Genomic DNA, 19037 nt, shown 5'->3' on the forward strand with positions numbered 1-19037 from the left:
TGCGAAATTTGATTGAGGTCACAGAGGGATTTCAAAGCAATGAGACGGCTCTGCAGAAGTGACACCGTATCAATCGGCCAGTACTTTTGAGCGGGTTGCGTGATTGATGTCTTGGCCATCCAATCATATTTGCACTGCAGAAAGCAGACCACTTGTGGCAGCCAGTCACATTCGCGTGCCGGTTTTTGAAGTTGACTTCTCTTAGGAGTGGTTTCAGGGAAGAAGTGCAAGCGCAAAACGCGATTCTTTGCTCTTTAAGGTAACCTTTATGCATATTCATACCATTTAATATTTTAGAGAGAACATCATGCGGACATTTGAATGCGTGTATCCGCGCGCGCAGAACCGTGCGGGGACGCGGAGAGAAAAATATGCATTTGTGTCATGTTTAATGTTGGGCGTTTTTCTTTTCGGATTATATTTGAGGTGATAACTGAACCCCATACGGATGAGAGTTTACAGCGTTTATAAACGAATTTGCACATAGGACTTTCGCTGTTTTTGTAGACGATGAAAAAACATCTGTTTCTATAAAGGGCATTTTCTAAACCAATCTGAAAGTAACAATGACTAAACATGTTTAAGATAAGTGTCCGTGTACCTTCGTTACGTTTTGTATGATATATGTATATATATATAAACATATATACATTGTTTTGCGGTGTACATTATGTGGATGGTTATCCTTTGGGTGAAATTAAAAGAATAAAATACAAAATAAAGGCAGCTGTGGGGTTTATTGCTCAGGTGCACTTGCATGCTCAGCAGTTGCAGGAGAAAGCCGTCTGAACATTTGTATTTTGGCTGTTGATAAAATCAGGGGATCCAAGTAGATTATCTTCAGATTAAAAGTCCAGGAGACCACTTTTAAAATACTATAATTCTTCTCTGGCTGGGACCAGACCAGAGACGTTTGCATCGACATAGCTAAATAGCTCTGGCCAGAACATCCTATGAAGTTGTTTCACATATAAAATATATAATCGTGAGGTATCTGGGTACAAACCCATGCATCCCCTGAACTAAGAGTGTAGTCAGGTTTGTTCATCTTACAACAACAACCTCTGTGATTCAGAATAACATCAGTCTCCCTTTGTCCCTTCTCAAAAAATAATTAGAATCCGCAGAGAGTTTCCCACCCAATGACTTCCTCTTTTGCTAACTCAAGCTGAGTGCCCCTACCACAACAACAACAGGAAGACACCTGCAACGTTTTATAATGTGTGTGTGTGTGGTGTGTGTGTGTGTGTGTGTGCGCGCGCACATGCACAAGAATGTGTGTGTGTGGGTGTGTGTGTGTGTGCACATGCACATGTGTGTGTGTGTTTAAGTATGTGTCTGCATTAGGGGGAAGGGGTTACCGTGGGGGTGGGGTGGTGTTCTGAAGTGTGCAGGTGGGTAACCCCAGTACGGCCACAGTCAGCCCCCCCCCCCTTCCCCCCACTCCTGGCCTGCTCCATTGTCCCAGTGTGTGGCTCTTTGTGTGGGGGACCTTTGTGAGGGGCCAGGCCGGGCCACTGTTGTGTCTGGGTCTTCTCCGCCTAAACAAAGGAACACGTTTAGGGACCCTACACTAACCCTACCCTGCCTAAACACGAGACATGTCTGACTGACTGACTTACTGACTGACTTGGTGGGTAAGTGACAGGCTTGAACTGACTGCATCGGTGAATGGGTGGATAGCAGCTTGACAAGGAGTGTGGTCGTTTGACTGACTGTCTTGCTTTTTATGAATATCTATATCCATCTTCATCTTATTTTCATTAAAACTCCATTGCACAAAAGGCTATTGGCCTCTTGAAACCCTGTCGAGATAAGATAGCTTAGTTAAGTGTAAAACATAACTATTCAGAAAAAGCAATAACAATATATATATATATTACTATTATGGTATTTTTATATGAATTTTGTCATTGCTGTGAGAATGTTATTTGCAGAGGCCCAACTCCTGAAAAATGTAAAAGGGGAAAATAATATTGCTAATATTTTTTAAATATTTTTCTTTTATTATATTTATATTTTTATAAATTTCTAATTATGCTGCTAAACTGGCAACTGTTGCTGGTAGTGTTTGCACTAGTTTTTGTTACTGTTGCTATTAACTCAGCTTTCAGTTTCCTTATGCAAATAGAGATACTATTCTTCTTACTGCAATAATTGGTCATTTATGACAATAAATATTTTGCATTGTTTAATGCTTAAATTAAAATAAATATTTTTTATAATTATAAAAAATAACTGTTGTGATATATGTGTATATAACACAAAAAATAGTCATACAATTTCAACTATGTTACACTTTCTCACATTTCACATTTTCACAAAAGTGACATTTATTCCAGGTCTTAAAGAAGGTAGTCATTCAAATCAGTATCTTAACTGCCAATCGTGTTCAGGAATTACAGTAAATGGTAAAAAAAAAAGATGTCAGGAAACCCCGCCCCCCCAACCATTTCTTTAATCGCTTCCTTTCTCATACAATCTGCCACCACAGCCTGTCACAACCGGCATGATGAGTTGAATTCCAGTCCGGCGGTGACGACAGATGCAGGCGGAGAATGACGTTTTTCTGCAGAACCTAAACGTCTGCAATGCGGACGAGTGTGTCAAGGCCCTGTGAATTCACACTTCCTCGTTGTACCAACAGAAATAGGTTATCTTTTCCTGTTAACCACTGTGGCACTTAATATAAAGCCACAGGTTCCTCTGCATGTAGCCTGCCCGGGCCACAACCCACGTCAGCAGGCCTCTCCCCTGGCACTCCCGCATCCGACCCGGGAACGGGCCCGCACTCCTTCTGCGTCTCTCTTTCTCGCTCCTTCTCTCTCTGCCGCTCTCTCCCTGCCTCTCCCTCTCTCTCTCTCAGCCTCTCTCCCTGCCTGTCTCCCTCTCCCTGCCTCTGTCTCTCTTACTTCTCTCTCGCTCTCTCACTCCCTCTCCCTCTCTCTCTCTCTGCCTCTCTCCCTGCCTGTCTCCCTCTCCCTGCCTCTGTCTCTCTCACTTCTCTCTCGCTCTCTCACTCCCTCTCCCTGCCCCTCTCTCTCTCTCTCTCTCCCTGCCTGTCTCCCTCTCCCTGCCTCTGTCTCTCTCACTTCTCTCTCGCTTTCTCACTCCCACTCTCTCCCCCTCTCTCCCTGCCCCTCTCTCTTTCTCTCTCTCCCTGCCTCTCTCCCCCTGGTTGCCTCTCTCTCTCTTGCCCTCTCTCAATCTCTCTTCCTCCGTCCCTCCCTCTCCAACCCTCCTCCTGGATCCTTTTTTTAAATCTCTCCTTTTCTTTCTTTCCGTTCTTGCGAGTCTGTAAAACAGGCCCACGGTAGGCCAAACTTCAACTGTCATCTTTTTTTTGTTTTAAATTTTTTTCAATGATTTGTTTTAGCGTCTGGAATGCTTTTTCCCCTAATATATATATATATATATATATATAAATATATTCAGAGGAGGTTTTGGAGGTGCTGCGTGTGCGTGTTAGTATGGGGGGAAAGGGAGCGGGGAGGAGGAGGTCAGAGAGAAGCTGCAGAGCGTTGCATGACAGATGTGCAGATATGTGTGCTGCGCTGCACAGTAGAGTCTCCACCAAAACGCAAATTGGAGGCTCGGGGTGGGGGTGGGGGGAAGGGGTGTTGGCAAGCAGGGGCGAGGATAGTCATTTTCATTAAACGAGTGCACCTGCAGCCTATCAAAGGACCTTTATCTTTTATCAAGGCGAATCTGCTCAAGCACGCGGCACAAGGCGTAACAACAAACAGGCCGAGCGAGGCCGACTATCTCTCCCTCGCTCTCTTTTATATTTCCTCCCCCTCCCTGTCTCTATCTGTCTATGACGACGGTACCTGGCCCACTAATCCGCTCAGGAATGCTCGGAGATGCAGTCAGATGCGTTTGGCTGAGAAAGAGAGGCAGCGTCCAGATAAACCACCTGTGTGGAGGAGATAGATGGAAACAGGCTTGTCCTGGCAGCCGTGTCCGTGCAGAGCATTCACACCGTGTGTGTGTGTGTGCGTGTGCGTGTGTGAGAGTGTCTATTTCGAATATGAATGCACATCCTTTTTTATTGTTATTTTTGCTACTTTCTTTTTTTAAACTGGATTCATTCAAGAACGTTTTATAATTGATTCATTCAGTATTTATATTCCATATTATGTCCTTGCTCTAACAAGAGAACAGCCGTGCGTGGATTAAGGGGTGTGGTGTGACAAAAAAACACGACGAAATTCCAAATATTTCCACATGATGCAACGATTGGCAACGTTGCCTCACGTGCGTGCGCGGCTACGTTTCCAGTCATTCAAAATAGAACCTTACCCAACTGACCACACCGTGCCTCGGATTACAACGCTACACCCGTCCTCACAATCGCACAAATGATGAGGACATGGGAACACAATGAGGACATCAAGCAGCCAATCCCCCCCCCCCCCCCCGCCGCTTCCCTTTTACAATAAGAAGGTTTAACATGGCCACTATCCCAGATCCCCTCCTGCTCCAGGCCGTCTCTTGGCGGGTGCCCTGGTTCGCTCCTGCCTCTGGTTCTCTCGTCAGGGGCGCTGGGAGGACCGGCACGCCACACGCTCCCCGGGTCTGGGGCTGCTTGTAGGGGCGAGGGAGCATGTTCTCTGACACATGTCCTGATGAGGAAACCAGGCCGCTGCCCATATGAGACTCACCTCTCACTCGCACTCTCTCTCTCTCTCTCTCTCTCTCTCTCTCTCTCTCTCACTCACACTGTGTCTGTCCATCAACCTTTATCTCTTTACCTCTCTCACTCTGTCTGTCTCTCTCTCTCTCTCTCTCTCTCACTGTCGATCTCTGGAAAGCCACTGTGAATGTGGTCCATCGGCCTCCTAGTACTTAATTTTCCACTCTATTTTCAATTTTCACTCTGAAAATTACGGCTTTGGGCTGAGCTGGAACCGGGGGGATGCTGTGCAGTGTCAACTGAGGGTGAATTGATAATAAAATGAAGCATCCAATAGAGCATGCAATGGAATGGATTAAAGCATGGAATGAAAGCTATGTTAAACTTAGCGTTGGCACTATGAATTGTTGAACTTAAGCACCTTAATTTAATTTAACCTAAAACATTTGTCTTTTCTTCTTCATAGTCATACCCTGTCTCCTCTCAAATCATTTCTTGTGGTTGCATTTTGCTTGTGGTTGACTGTACACTGTACAACACCGGTTTCAAGGAACTAGACAAATTCTTTGTTAATTCTAATGATCTCCTCTCACTTCTCTTTTCCAGTGAACCTTATCAGAAACAAGTTAATATGTTGATAATAAGAACTTATGATATGTTCCCTATTATCTCTTAATTCCCTTTCTTCCCCTTTATTTTATTATTGGTTTTGTTTGCACGGGCACGTTGTGTGTTCATGGACAGGACTAACCTAAAGACAGTCAGGGAGGTGGAAAGTTGAAGGAGGATAGAATAACTGATTTGGCATAGGTGCGCACCTCAGAATCAAACCTGGGTGACTACCAGACATGATGCTTCCGTGGTTTGTACATTAGCTCGCCTGATGTTTCCTAAGATTCTCTCTCTCTAACCCTGTAACTCTCTCTTCCTCTCTACGTAAAGTAGCACCAGGGAGGACAGGGACCAGCCTGGGCAGACCATACCCACCTAGAGCACCACTGAAGCCTGCCCAGTCTCCCAATAGGGGGGTTCTCTCCCCTGGTCCGAGAGGGAGAAGTCCCCCCTAAATAACGTGAACCCATATCCCCCTGCTCCACCCTCTCCCCAACACCCCCACGCCCTTCTCTCTGGGAACGTGTGTCCGGGCTCTGTGTGCAAATCCACTGTGGCAGTAACACAGTGTTAGCGAGAGCACACGGTCAGCCCAGCCAGCACTGGGTGGGGCTTTTCTTCTGCAGTCCCGCTTTGGACGGAGCACTTGAAACAGAGGAGCTGGGACGGCTCTTTGGATGGGAGCGAGGCTGGGTTTTGTGTTCTGTTGTTCTTGGCCCGGGAGCTCGCCTCTGGCCGGGCCCTGGGGTGGAATGAGGTGAGCCACAGACATATGGACGAGGAGAGCATCTCGCGAGGGCCAGAGGTTATGCGGGGTCACGTCACACTCCTGGCCTCCCGGGTGATTTATTATCCCATCGGGGTGATGTCGCCCTGGCCTTGGCCAACCAGGGGTCACAGGTCAAAGGGCATACTGTATCTAAGAGGTTGCACACAAGCAAGGGGGTTCGGGTGTTAATGCAGAGTGGATTGGTTGAACGTGACGGGGAAGGTCCACACGAGAAACCTTGTGTCTTGTGTGAGCTGTCCCTTATATATACCTAGTTAGTGCTGTTACACAGCATCCTACTTCCTCAATAATTACATTATTTAATATTGACCTCTGAGCTTGAAGCATACCAGGCTAAATAATGGATTTATGTTCAATAGAGCGTGAGGTCAGGGTAAGGGTTAGGGACATTTGTTTTTAAATAGGTGTATGAACCGAAGTAGGTATTCTTTAAGGCCTACACCCCTTACTTCCATTACCTTGGTCGCTGCTGAAGGGCAGCCGTAGCCATCGCCATGGGAATGTGAAGCGTTCTACAGGAAAGAGGAGCAAGGGAGACCAGGAGGCCGCAAGAACAACTGTCCTCCAGAGCCAACTGTCTGCCTAGCTATTTGTAGAGTCCTGACTGGAGTGACCCCCACACCCACCGCGGGCACAAACACACACACACATCCACACAAACCCACTCGCACGCACACACACACCCACACACCTGTTGACCCATATCTGCTTTCATATGTTATTCAGGGCCCGCGGCAGGCTGGGGCCCCCCTGGACAGGTGGCTCCCCTCAAAGCCCCATGTTGGGGGCAGGCCTGGAGCCGGGAGATGCTGGCTGACGCCCACACCACGACCACCAGATGAGCACCGTCGGTTGAACAGCATCTCCTGGAGGACCCAATGCCAATGCTTTTTCAAGGCCCATTGTGATGTGGAATTTGACTGTCTGGAGGTATCTGTATGCTGTCTAGACTTTAAGCATTTTCAAATTATATTTTAATTTAGAGTTCAGGATCCAATGGCATTTTTTGAAGGCTGGAAATGTTTTGTGGTCTGGTCTGATAAAAGCATTTTTTCGAGGGAGGCGGTATGTATAACAATGATTCAATGATTGGGGGTGTAATAATGAGAATGTTGTTTAAAACCTTGTCAAATTTCCCACATTGTAGCTACCTAAATATGAATAAAATGGATTTAGGCTTAGGCTTGGTATTTCGGGTTAGGGTTTGGTTTTAGTGTTTGACTTTATTTATTTATTCTTTTATTTTGTGCTCAGTTGGCGTTGGGTTTTAGGGTTAGGCTTTACAATGTCTTAAATAATTGAAATTGTTGTTGTATTAAGTAACCTTAGATTTGAAGCAGAAACATATTTGAAGTAGACTTCTTCTTTAAGTACATTTAAAATGTAAGAATAACGCCAAATTACTACCTTCAATAATTAAAAAAGTACATTCACAAAATAACTGACTTTTCTGGGAAATTGTACAATGAACCCCAGCCACTGTCAGTGTTCACCCCAGAGCCGATGAGCGGATGAGTCACCTTATCTCGAGAACATCTTGTCTCCCTTGCAGCCACACTAAGCTAACTGGTGTGTTTTCCTCATTGTTTTTAATTGATTGATATCATGATGATATCTTTATGAAGTAAATGAATCGCCCTGCTAGTCTCATCATGATCAATAGCCATACATACGTGCACCGTCGCACGAAGAGACACACAAGCGGCTCACAGCCAAACCCCTCCCAGGCCCATGAACCGTGACCTACGACCTTGAGTATAGAAGAGAAGATTTTCACCATGGCAACGCCTACCCTACAGCCTCTCTCTGTCTCTCCCCCCTCTCTCTCTCTCTCTCTCTCTCTCTCTCTCTGTGTCTTACTTCCTCTCTTTTTAATATTCTTCTGCCTAAGCACTTCTTTAGATCCTCTTTTGGGTCCCACTCCTGTGTACTTCCAAGATCAAACTGTCTTTTGAAGTGGCTTGTCTCCGCGTCTCTTTCTAGTTTTAAGATGAAAGCTGGGGTGATGGGGGGAGGGTGGGGGGGCAGTATGGGCTCCCGGGCGCTACATAAAGCACCCTCTGTAGACAGAGCTCGCCGTTGGCCCACGGTCTACCTCTCTCTACCCCTGCCTCTCTCTCTCTCTCTCTCTCTCTCGCTCTCTCTCTTTTCCCTCGCTTCCAAATTGGCCCAACAGTGATAGAAACCAGAGGAGTGCAGCAGGCAAGGCGGCACCATGACGTCTAATCTGGCTAATTGAAAATGTCTCTTTCCTCCGCCCTTCCCCCCTCTTTCTCCCCCCATCTTCCTCCTGCCTCCCCCCTCTCCTCCTTCTCCTCACTGTCTCTCTCCCCACCCTTTTTCTAGCCTCTCGTTCCCTTCCTCCTCGTTCACTGTCTCTCGTTCCCCTCTTTTACCTCCCTCCCTCGCTTTCTCCTCTTAAACTCTCTCACTTATTAATCCTCCACTCCTCTCCCTTCCCTATTTCCCCTCCCCTCCTCCCTCCTTTACTGTCTCTCTCTCTCCCCCCTTTCAACTCCCTCACTCCCCTCTTTCTCCTCGCTCCTGCTCTCCCCTCTTGCTCCATTCAATAGCTCTCCGGCCCCTTGCCCTTGTAACTCCCCCCCCCCCCCCCTCCCCCCCCCCCCCCCCCCCCCCCCCACCACACACACACCCAGTCCCCCCCTTTTGTCCCCTGCCGATCTACCCCCTCCTGAGGAACCTAGCCCTACAGCTCCTCTCCTACGGCCCTTCTCCACCACCACACCCCCTTCTCTCCCTGAGCTGGACCCTGCTGATCTTGGGACATCCCCAGTATGTCTTGGCCTTTGAAGGAAAATATAATTGAGTGGTAATTTGATCCGTATTCTCTCTTTCCTCCGCATGCCTCTCTCGATGGGTTATGGAATATTGAAGCTCAAAGTAGGCACGGTGGACGTGGTTTTTTTCTCTCGCTCTCTTTTGCACTCTCTCTCTCTCTCTCTCTCTCTCTTTCTCGCTGTGTGTGTCTCTCTCTCTTCTGCTCACTTCCTCTGTGATTGCACAGCGAAGGGAATTTGGCGAAAACGAGAGGATTATATTTGGATGGAAAGCACCGGCCCACAGCTAACACTGCCGTGACCTAAAGAAAGAATGAAAGAAAGATAGAGAGAAATACTTTTGACTCCTTTTTTCTATCTTTCATTTTTTCTTCAGGGAAAGAACAAAAAGAACGCTAACAGAGTCTCGGTCCAACTTGCTCTCAGATGACAGCTTACCGGACCGAAAAAAGAAGGAAGGGAAGAATGAAAGGAAGAAATGAAGAGAAATGGAAAGAAAAGAGACAGCTCGCAGAGGGTTGACCGAGCTCGCTCTCGGATGTCAACAACTGGACCGAAAGGAAGGAGAGAAGAAAAAGAAAGACAGAAAGACAAACAAGTCTACGACTTTGAGAGCTTCGACCGAACCCGATCACGGAACCGATAACTCTGTAAAAGAATCCATACCAAACCAATGGAAAGAAAAAAGGCCAACGTATAATGAAATGGATGTTTCTTTATTTACAGTTACAGTGCAGAGGGGGTTCGTCAATATCCTTTATAACCATTTTCATCAAATGCCATGAGTCTCTCTCTCTCTCTCTCTCTCTCTCTCTCTCTCTCTCTCTCTCATTCTTTCTGTGCTTTTCACTAGCCCGCTCAACCAGGGCTCCAGCAGTTTCTGGTCAGGTTGATCTCTAAACATGATAATAAATACAGTAAGGCAATGTTCTTATCTACAACGTCTTAAAAAAACTGTACAGCAGTACAGGACGGACAGAAAATGCGCATCAAGTTCCATCCACAAATAATCCCTAACCACCCCCTTTTTAATTTTTTTACATTTTAACTTTACCATTTATATATGAAGAACAATACAGATAATGTTCAACCACTGCAAAAAAAAGAAAGAAATTGAAATGAATATAGCAGTAAGAAAAACAAATAGAGAGTAGAGTAGAGACTCCACCCCTCCCTGTTTCAGCCTGGCTGTGTGTGTGAGTGTGTGCGTGTGTGTGTGTGTGTGTGTGTGTGTGTGTGTTTGTGTGTGTGTGTGCGTGTGTGTGTGTGTGTGTGTTTGTGTGTGTGTGTGTGCGTGTGTGTGTGTGTTTGTGTGTGTGTGTGTCTTTCCAGGAATGTGCATAGCATAATTATGCAAGGTCTTGCGTCGCCAGTCAGTTCAGGGCTTTGTTTTCCCCTTCTTACAAGCCTAAGTGTCTTAGGTGGAGATACACAATGAAAAAAAAGCCTAACGACTCATACATTTTAATTCCAAACATGGTCTTAATAAAAAAATAATAAAAATCAAATAAACGCTTCGCTTCACGGCCTTGGTAGTAGTCGGATACTTCGTACCTTAGCCACAGTAGAGAAGGAAAAAAAAAAATAGAAAAAAAGTGATGGAACACGCTGGCTACTCGGAGCTTACTGTTTGAATTCTACACATTTTTGCACTGTTTCCTTTCATTAGTCACTCCCAGCAGGTAATCTCCTCTTACCAGGAATCCAGCACTTCATTAGCCCCGCAAGAGTAGGACAAATAATCAGAGCTTTAATGGGGGGCAAATGTATTTCAAATTGCACACAGCTTTGCAAGGAAAACGGTAATAAGAGAGAAGTGTACGCGTGGTCGGGGCACCGGCCGGGGAGGGTACCGCACATCAGACGCTTCAGGCTTTGTTTCTGGACGACGGCAGACCCCGTGCCGGCCGCTGGGCTAGTTTCTATTAGCCTCACGGAGCAGTAAATCAGTATTTGAAACCCCTTCCCCCTTTCCCCCCCTTTCCCCCCTTCTCCGTTTGTTTCTTAGTCTAAGCCCTCGCTACACCGGCTCAATGTCGAAACTCACATTGCTCTGTTTGGCATTCCATCCTTCCTCAGCCATTTAACCAAACACTGAACCAAAGGTTTCCCGAAACAGTGGTCAAAAGAACACTTCCGAACCTTTTGACACAGACTCGTTTCTTCCTTGTACCTGGGACAGGGGGAGGGGCCAGGGGGGTCTTACTCTATAAGCTCGATGATGGACTACTTCACTGCTGACCCTCCCGCCCTCCCCCACCCTACCTCGCCCATCCCCGCTGTGCTGTTCAATCACCATCAATAAATAACCACCACAGCCCCCAGAAACACTTAAGGCTGGATGGATATGCAGCGGGGGATGGGGGGGGGGGGGGGGGGGGGGGGGGGGGGTGCCCTTGTTTCTGGACCACTTGACGGTGGAGGAGGGAGAGGAGGAGGAGGAGGAGAAGGAGGATGACGGCGGTGCCAATAACATCAGGCCCTGAAGGAGGGGGGAGGAATTCCTTGGGGCCCCCGGGCATTGGGCTCTCTCTAATGTTACCTCAGGTCTGGGGGGAGTGTGGCGTAGCCCGGACTTCATTACTGGGTTAGTTAGCGCTTGGAAAAACATTCGCCGGTGTCGGAATGCTGTGGTGGGATATTCATAAATCCACATCATCGGGTGAAGAGAGGAGGCGGGGAGGCTGGGTGGTTTTGAGGCTTCCAACGAACGCAGAATGAGTGCAAAAAGGAGTGGTTGGGTATGAACGGCTGTATGCCACAAGGGGAAGGGGGGGTGGGCTGGGGGGGGGGAGCTACAGCAGATGGAGATACGATACTCTCATCTCCTGAGAGTACTAGGCAGGTACACCAACTAATGGAGAAGTCGAAGGACGTCGAAGTATCAATCCTCCTTTGAGGTCAAAGTTCAGCGGAAGAATGAAAGAAAACGAAACACAGTTAAGATTCCTAAGAGGTAGAGAAAAAAACGGTTTGCCTCATGGTGATTTTTTTTTGAGCTGTTCGTGCCATCACCAACCCCCTCACGACCACTTCCTGTGTCCCGTAGTGATGACGTCAGCGCCGCGTCACAGGCCCACGTCCACGCTGACGCCCATCCTCCTTTGGAGGACCCCGCGGCGGAGGGAGGCCCCGGACGAGAGCGGCGGGTCGGGCCTGAACTGCTCCGTCAGGATCTGCAGCACCGACTCCACCTTCATGTCCATGAGCTGAACCTGGAGTTGCGTGACACACACAGGAAACAGGAAACAAAAAACACAAAACAGAAAAACAGGTACAGTCAGTTGTGTGATAACAGCAGTTCAGATCTTCAGAGGGGACGGCCGACGCACACAAAGAATAGAATGTGAGGTGCCCGGCCATCCGTTGATCCATTGTTTTGTTGCAGTGGCTCCCTCTAATGCAGTCTCCTTCTCCATGACAGAATGACAGGGCAGCCGGCCACATAATGACACGTTTAGCCCGCCGCTCACATGCTACCTGCCCAAGGCGCTCATTACGACAGCTTTGGAAGAAAGACACACATACACACACACACGCACACACGCACACACGCACGCACACACGCACACACACATACACACACACACACACACAAACACACGCACACTCACACCCATGGCCTACACACAATGCAGGAAACGCACACGGGGGCACAAACATCCAAGCCACTGTTGTTGACGCCATCGCTCAGGCGTAAACACAGGTGTGTCACCCCGTGGAGGCCTGGGTGCCGCCAGTCTAACCACCAGGCTGAGGGTAGACGAACGCTCACGCCCCAGCGCGCTGCAAGCAGACAGACAGACAGACAGTCCCGGTGTCTAAGGGCGGCGAGGGGGGGGGGGGGGGGGGGGGGAGCCAGACACAGAGGCTGGAGTCTGCATTTACATCAAGGCGCACGCACGCAAGTAACACTCAAAAGGCCGCCGCCAGCAGTGGCGACAAGACAAACAGCCCTGATGCGCACACACATAGAGGGGTGGCATACGCACGCACACATGCATACAGACACACACACGCGCGCGCTTCTTGTTCTGTTTACTCATTTTTACACCATCTCATACACTCAGACACACAAGGCCAATGCTGCCATTTTATCACAGACAGACAAACACACACACACAGACGCACGCACGCACACACACACACACACACACACACACACACACCATGTTGTAATATCTTCAAAGAGAGTGTCTGCAATCCTCTCTGGCCTTGGCTTTACCTCTGTACTTATCTAGTCATCCTTTCAGAAGTACTTAGTCAGCACACCCACACACACACACACACACACACACACACCCACATAGACACACACACATGCACACACTGACACACACACACACACACCCATTAACTCCAAAGATGGCAAATAAAAGAGGGAAAAAAGGGCGAGGGTAAAATGGCGCTTTGTAAATCAAAGGCTAAACAGAGAGGGACATCAAAGGGGCATTACATCGCTCACAACAGGCAGACACAGGAGCCTTCAGACGTCCCTCTACCCCCAGCCCCTGATAGGGATAGCCCCCAGCCCAGCCCCGGCCTCAGTCAGCCCAGCACACTCAGATAGTTAACGTCAATAGCATTTTCATAGGCTTACGGTTGCTTACACACAATCACACGCACGCACGCACGCACGCACGCACGCACGCACGCACGCACGCACGCACGCACGCACGCACGCACGCACGCACGCACGCACGCACGCACGCACGCACGCACGCACGCACGCACGCACGCACGCACGCTGACACACACACAACCACACACACACACACGCGCGGATACACACACACACGTACACACACACATACACACAAACTCACACACCATCTCTTTGGGCCATGTTTAATAGTGTGCCTCTTGATGGCCTACACACGTGTATGTCAAACAGGGCTGGTAATAAGACATTGTTGAGGTTGAAATAGGAGCCAGAACATAAATATGTAGGACTCAAAGCACATTTCATGAGCAGGGATGAATTCCCGGCATGGCAAACCCCAAAACAACCGGAGACGACGCAGATTGTTGAATTGCAGCCATGTGATGCATTTTTTTAACCCTGCTAATTGTTTAAGAATGAGCTTAGCTTCGCCTGCGGTACATATGCAACATACTATATATAATAATATATTACACCGTTAGCATTGGCCTTCAATGAGAAATTCCTCCCATTAGTCATTGCTGTTTTGTCTGTTGGAAAGTCGTGCTGCGGTATTCCATGGCAAATATTACAAGGAAACGGAAACCCAAAACCATTTAATTCAACCATTTATATATATATTTATATTTATTCAAACAGCCAACTCCGTCTGAAATTACTTGGAACAGAAATGCTCTCTCTGTTAGTTAGAAACCTTGAACTAGCGGCCCAACGACATGTCTCACTCCCCAAATATGTAGGTTGATCGTATTGACCGGCTTGACCAACATATTATCCTAAGTACTTTCACATTGAGCGTGGTGCTGAAGCTGTATTCATTCAGCTGGTGTTGCAACACTGGTCGCCTTTCTGTCAGGATTTCACTGTGACCTAAATAGTTGTACTAAGTAGCCGGAGCACGCGCTGTTTCCGGATAAGGCTTAAGGAATAATGGGCTATCATAAACATGTTGGCCAGTAATCTACCGATTTACCAACATTCTAGTTGGAGATTAGCATGGATCAGGAATTCTACCCTCGGAAAGAGGCTAGTATTTATATAAATATATATATTATATATATATATTGTTATAGATTTATATATATAAATCTTAATTTTTTTCCCAGTGCATACACTGACAAAGAAATGGTTAACTACTAGGGTTAGCTAACCCTAGTGGTTAACACCATCTCCTTTAATAAATAAGTAACTTATACCCAAGTAGTGGGCTGGCCCATCCTGTGATCCAAACCTTAAAACCTAACCCTTAACCAAACCCTAATCCCAAAACTAAACCCTAACCTTAAAACCTAACCCTACAACCTAACGCACACCTAACCAATCGCAACCCTAAAGCCAAACCCTAAACCTAACCCTAAAGTGAATGGCCTAAATCAAACCATAACTCTTAAACCAAACCCTAACCCTAAAACAAACCCCAAACACTTAAACCAAATCGCAAAAACAATTCCGAACCCTAAATCCTATCCCTTAAATCCAAACTCCAAACTAAACTCTAAATCCCAACCAAAACCCTAAAACCTATCTCTAAAACCAACTCTAACACAAAACCCTAAAACCAAACTATAAAACACTAACCTAACTCTAAGACATAGGAGAACCAAACCTTACCCTGTAATTAAACACTATAAACGCTATTTCAATGATCAAAACCTTACTACTAAGCCTATCTGTCTGTCTGTCTGTCTGTCTGTCTGTCTGTCTGTCTGTCTGTCTATCTATCTACCTACATCCATTCCTCCATTCATCCCTCCATCCATCTACCCATCATCGATATCTATATATACGTTAGCCTGCTGTTGTTGGGGGACCACATGGCAAGACATGTTGCAGGGACAGCTGAGTCGCCAGCTGCCCCAGACCCTCCCTATCGCTGCAGTCAACACATGGCCGGACAGCCCTACCTCCATACGCCCAGACCCCAGGCGTGCACAATCACTTGGGCAGCGGATATTTTCACTAGGCCCAGATTACGATCCATCAACAGATTCCGGCACACATCACAGATGAACTGATTGTATAAAATCAGAACATTTATATATATATATATATATATATCAATGTATATTTGGATACAACAATAAAGGAAACGGAGGCAGTACTTATGTATTGCTGGACAGAGACGCGACTAATGGGTTTGTGATGGGGACGACCCAGTGCTCCTGTTCACAGGACACACCCTTTCTGACCAGCCAACACACGCGCGCGCGCACACACACACACACACACACACACACACACACACACACACACACACACACACATCCCCCCGGCTCTCGCAAACAATTGCCCAAGCCTAGATGTTACCCGCCCGCTCTGTCGCAAACAAAGACGCACGTACACAAACACAGCCAGACACACGTAAACACACTCCCACACCCTAGTACGCAAGGGAGTACACACACATGGACACACAGTGTTCTCCGGAGGGTCCCTGGAGGAAAAACAAGCAAACCCGGCACAGAGTCGACGGGGGCCTCCATGTTATTGTCCACAAGTCGCCGTCACCATGGAGCAGAAGGAGCCACAGGGGAAAAGCCGTGTCCTGACCGAGATGCTAATGGCTATGCTGCTATAAATACCCAGTAGTAAGGCCTCATGCCATTGAGAAATATTTTGTTTAGGCTCAAAGCTCAAGAAACGATAGCGGCTGGAAGGATGAATAGGGTGCGGCCTGAATGACGTGAGGATTGTTTACAGGTACATTGCTGAGAATGTTACTATTTTTAAGACGACTTGAGATGCTAAAGTTTTAAAGATACGATAGATAGCAATGAAAAAGGTGCAAATCACACATCGGCAACTATGAAAACTAATCTTCTAATTTAGAAGATCCTTCGAACAGTGCTGCCAGAAAAAAAGAAGAATTGGTCTCCAGCTCTTACTAAAAGAAGTGTGTGTGTGTGTGTGTGTGTGTGTGTGTGTGTGTGTGTGTGTGTGTGTGTGTGTGTGTGTGTGTGTGCGTGTGAATCAAACACCGCCATCTATTGGGAGGACAGACGTTGTCCTCAGCACCACCCTATCCCCGCCTCCCTCTTCCTCCAAGCACAAAACGTCTGCAGCCTTTGCTTGATGGACGAGCGAGTTCCGCTGATGCTCAGGAGAGAGAGGAGAGAAAATAGAACACACGCATAAGCACAAACACACACACGCGCACACACACGCACACACAGGTGTCCAGATACATTTATTGCGCTCCATCTGGCTGCTTTAAGCCTCCTCAGCGACGAGTCATATCGAGCAGAGCAGAGAGACGGAAGTGAAGGAAAGGAGGGAACAAAGGAGGGGAAGAACTAGAAAGAAAGACAACGAAAGTACAAAGGGAGAGAGGAAAGAGAGGAAATGAGAGCAGGGTAGAGGAAAAGGAGAAGAAGAAGCAGAAGAAGAAGAAGAAGAAGAAGAAGAAGAAGAAGGAGAAGAAGAAGAAGAAAACGAAGAAGAAGAAGAAGAAGAAAACTAAGAAGGAGAGGGGAGGGGAAATGAAAAAACAAGAAAAGGGAAATGATAGGAAACAAATGGAAAGGAGATGGTAGGCAAAAGAACAAGAGCTGAGCGGAGCCAGGAACAGTAAAAGGGGAGACATGGACACGGCGGTGCCAGAATGAAAGACTACCAGCTCTAGGAATGACTTGGCTGTTTCGTGTTCAACCGGGGCTGTCCTGCAGCCAACAAAACACAAAACTCTTGTCATTGAAATTAGCCTAATTCCCTCGGTGCTGCGAGACAGCAAAACGATAACTGAGATGGAAAGAGATCCTTTAAAAGAAAAGCTGGTACCAGGCAATACTTTATAATACATATAACCTCCACTGATTGGCTGTCATGGTTCATCTGTTGTGAATGTATTGTTTTTCACTGATGGAGGATTCGCAGGGCATATGATTCGCAAGGCCCTTCTTAAAAACATCAGTGATACGATAATGAAAAGTAATAATGAACATGCTATAGGAAAGTTAGGGTACTTTAGGTGGTATCTTTTTATGCATACATTTCAGAGAGGCTCAGAGCATATTTCATTTCAGATAGCTTCCGGGGACAAACTGTAGGTTGAGCTGCCTTACGCAAAGGCATACAACCTGTTCAAAGAGGAAAGAGCTGACACAGAGAGTTGAGCTGTGGTTGTCTGTTAAGGCCAACGTTGCCAGTCAGAATCGTACTGCTGCTACTGTCACTGTGGTCTGGTAAAATCCCTCCTGACAAGTGTCACGGTGTTGCTCAAAAGCACTGTAGTATCTGACGACCCGCGAAAATAGGGGAAGCAGTCACTTGAGCACACATAAAGAGTACATCGTTTAAAAAAGGAACCCAAGTACAACCAGAGGTAGAATATGAACTTGAGGTAGTGAGTTCCCCCTTTCAACTGTCTCCACTTTCTTTCCCCACTGTATGTTAACAACTCAGGGTCAGTTCAGGTGAGGCTGGGCCTGTGTCACACGTACACACACGCACACATACACACTCATTGCACACATGCACAGAAACACACACCGACACGCACAAGCACACACATACACACACACACACACACACACACACACACATACTCAACACACAAACACATACACACACACACACACACCCCACACACACACACACACACACACATATCTCGATACAATGGACAATGCAGAGATGGCAACAGAGGGCTGACATGCTGGCCTTGCCACTGGTGGGCCAATAGGAAGCCAGCGTTACACAGAGGTCATCATTATTATCACTGTGACAGAGTGACTGGAGAGAGATATGGGCGAGAGAGAGAGAGAGAGAGAGAGAGAGAGAGAGAGAGAGAGTAGGGGCAAGGGATAATAATTACACAGCAGGAAGGAGGAAGAGGACAAACCGAAAAATGAGAAACCAGAATAGACTGGACTGGTGATTTGGAGACAAACTAAATGAGCTGCCAAGTGAATGATTTCGTTATTTTATGTTACACACACCAACACACACCCACCACACACACATACAGACTGAAACACACACACACATACACAGGAGGTCTAAAATGTATTCTCACTGGGAGACAGAGAGCGGGACACACCAGAGCAAGTGAAGTGAAGGATAAAAGATGGACGGGCTGATTGAAAAGAGAGAGAGGGAGGGAGGAGGAGGAGGAGAGAGGACTGAGAAAGCATGAGAGCAGACTTAAATGCGTCTTGGCTAACTGTTTGTTTTTGCTGCCTAGAGAGTGTGTGTGTGTTTACTCATCCCTCAGGCTCTTTCATATTTCAGTGGGTGGTTATGAAACGGGATAGCATCATACAGCCGGCTTGTTTGTGTCGATGTGTGTTTATAGCAGCGGGTAATGAAAGGGTACATCCTTTTTGGTGTGTGTGTGTGTGTGTGTGTGTGTGTGTGTGTGTGTGTGTTTGTCTATGGGTGAATGTATCTGAGTCAAATTCGTCAATTCATCTCAATTGTGCTAACTGCCCTCAAGTGCACGAGTAACACAATACACTTACACACAATGTACACATCGTAAAAATCACGAGGCAGAGGGGAACTTATGCCATGCTAGGGAGGAGAGAGATTCTAATCTTT

At 47.1% G+C, this 19037-nt stretch overlaps 1 protein-coding gene and 1 long non-coding RNA gene across 2 annotated transcripts in view; one reads left to right on the forward strand and one right to left on the reverse strand.

Annotated features, from left to right (window-relative positions):
* Nucleotides 1–177: 177 nt before the first annotated feature.
* On the forward strand, nt 178–10680 carry LOC307081130. The gene is made up of 3 exons (XR_013812126.1): nt 178–259; nt 6765–6968; nt 9213–10680. It is a non-coding gene; the product is annotated as an uncharacterized lncRNA (long non-coding RNA).
* Nucleotides 10681–11283: 603 nt separating this feature from the next.
* The window catches only part of kcnq1.2 (potassium voltage-gated channel, KQT-like subfamily, member 1.2), a 64516-nt gene continuing 56762 nt past the window's right edge, over nt 11284–19037 (reverse strand). The window contains exon 5 of the mRNA XM_079743556.1: nt 11284–12051. Within this exon, the coding sequence (XP_079599682.1) occupies nt 11905–12051 (147 nt within the window). The 3' untranslated portion in view covers nt 11284–11904. The remainder of the gene's footprint in view (nt 12052–19037) is intronic.

Source organism: Pollachius pollachius, assembly GCF_949987615.1.
Source record: "Pollachius pollachius genome assembly, chromosome: 9".
Lineage (NCBI taxonomy): Eukaryota > Metazoa > Chordata > Actinopteri > Gadiformes > Gadidae > Pollachius > Pollachius pollachius.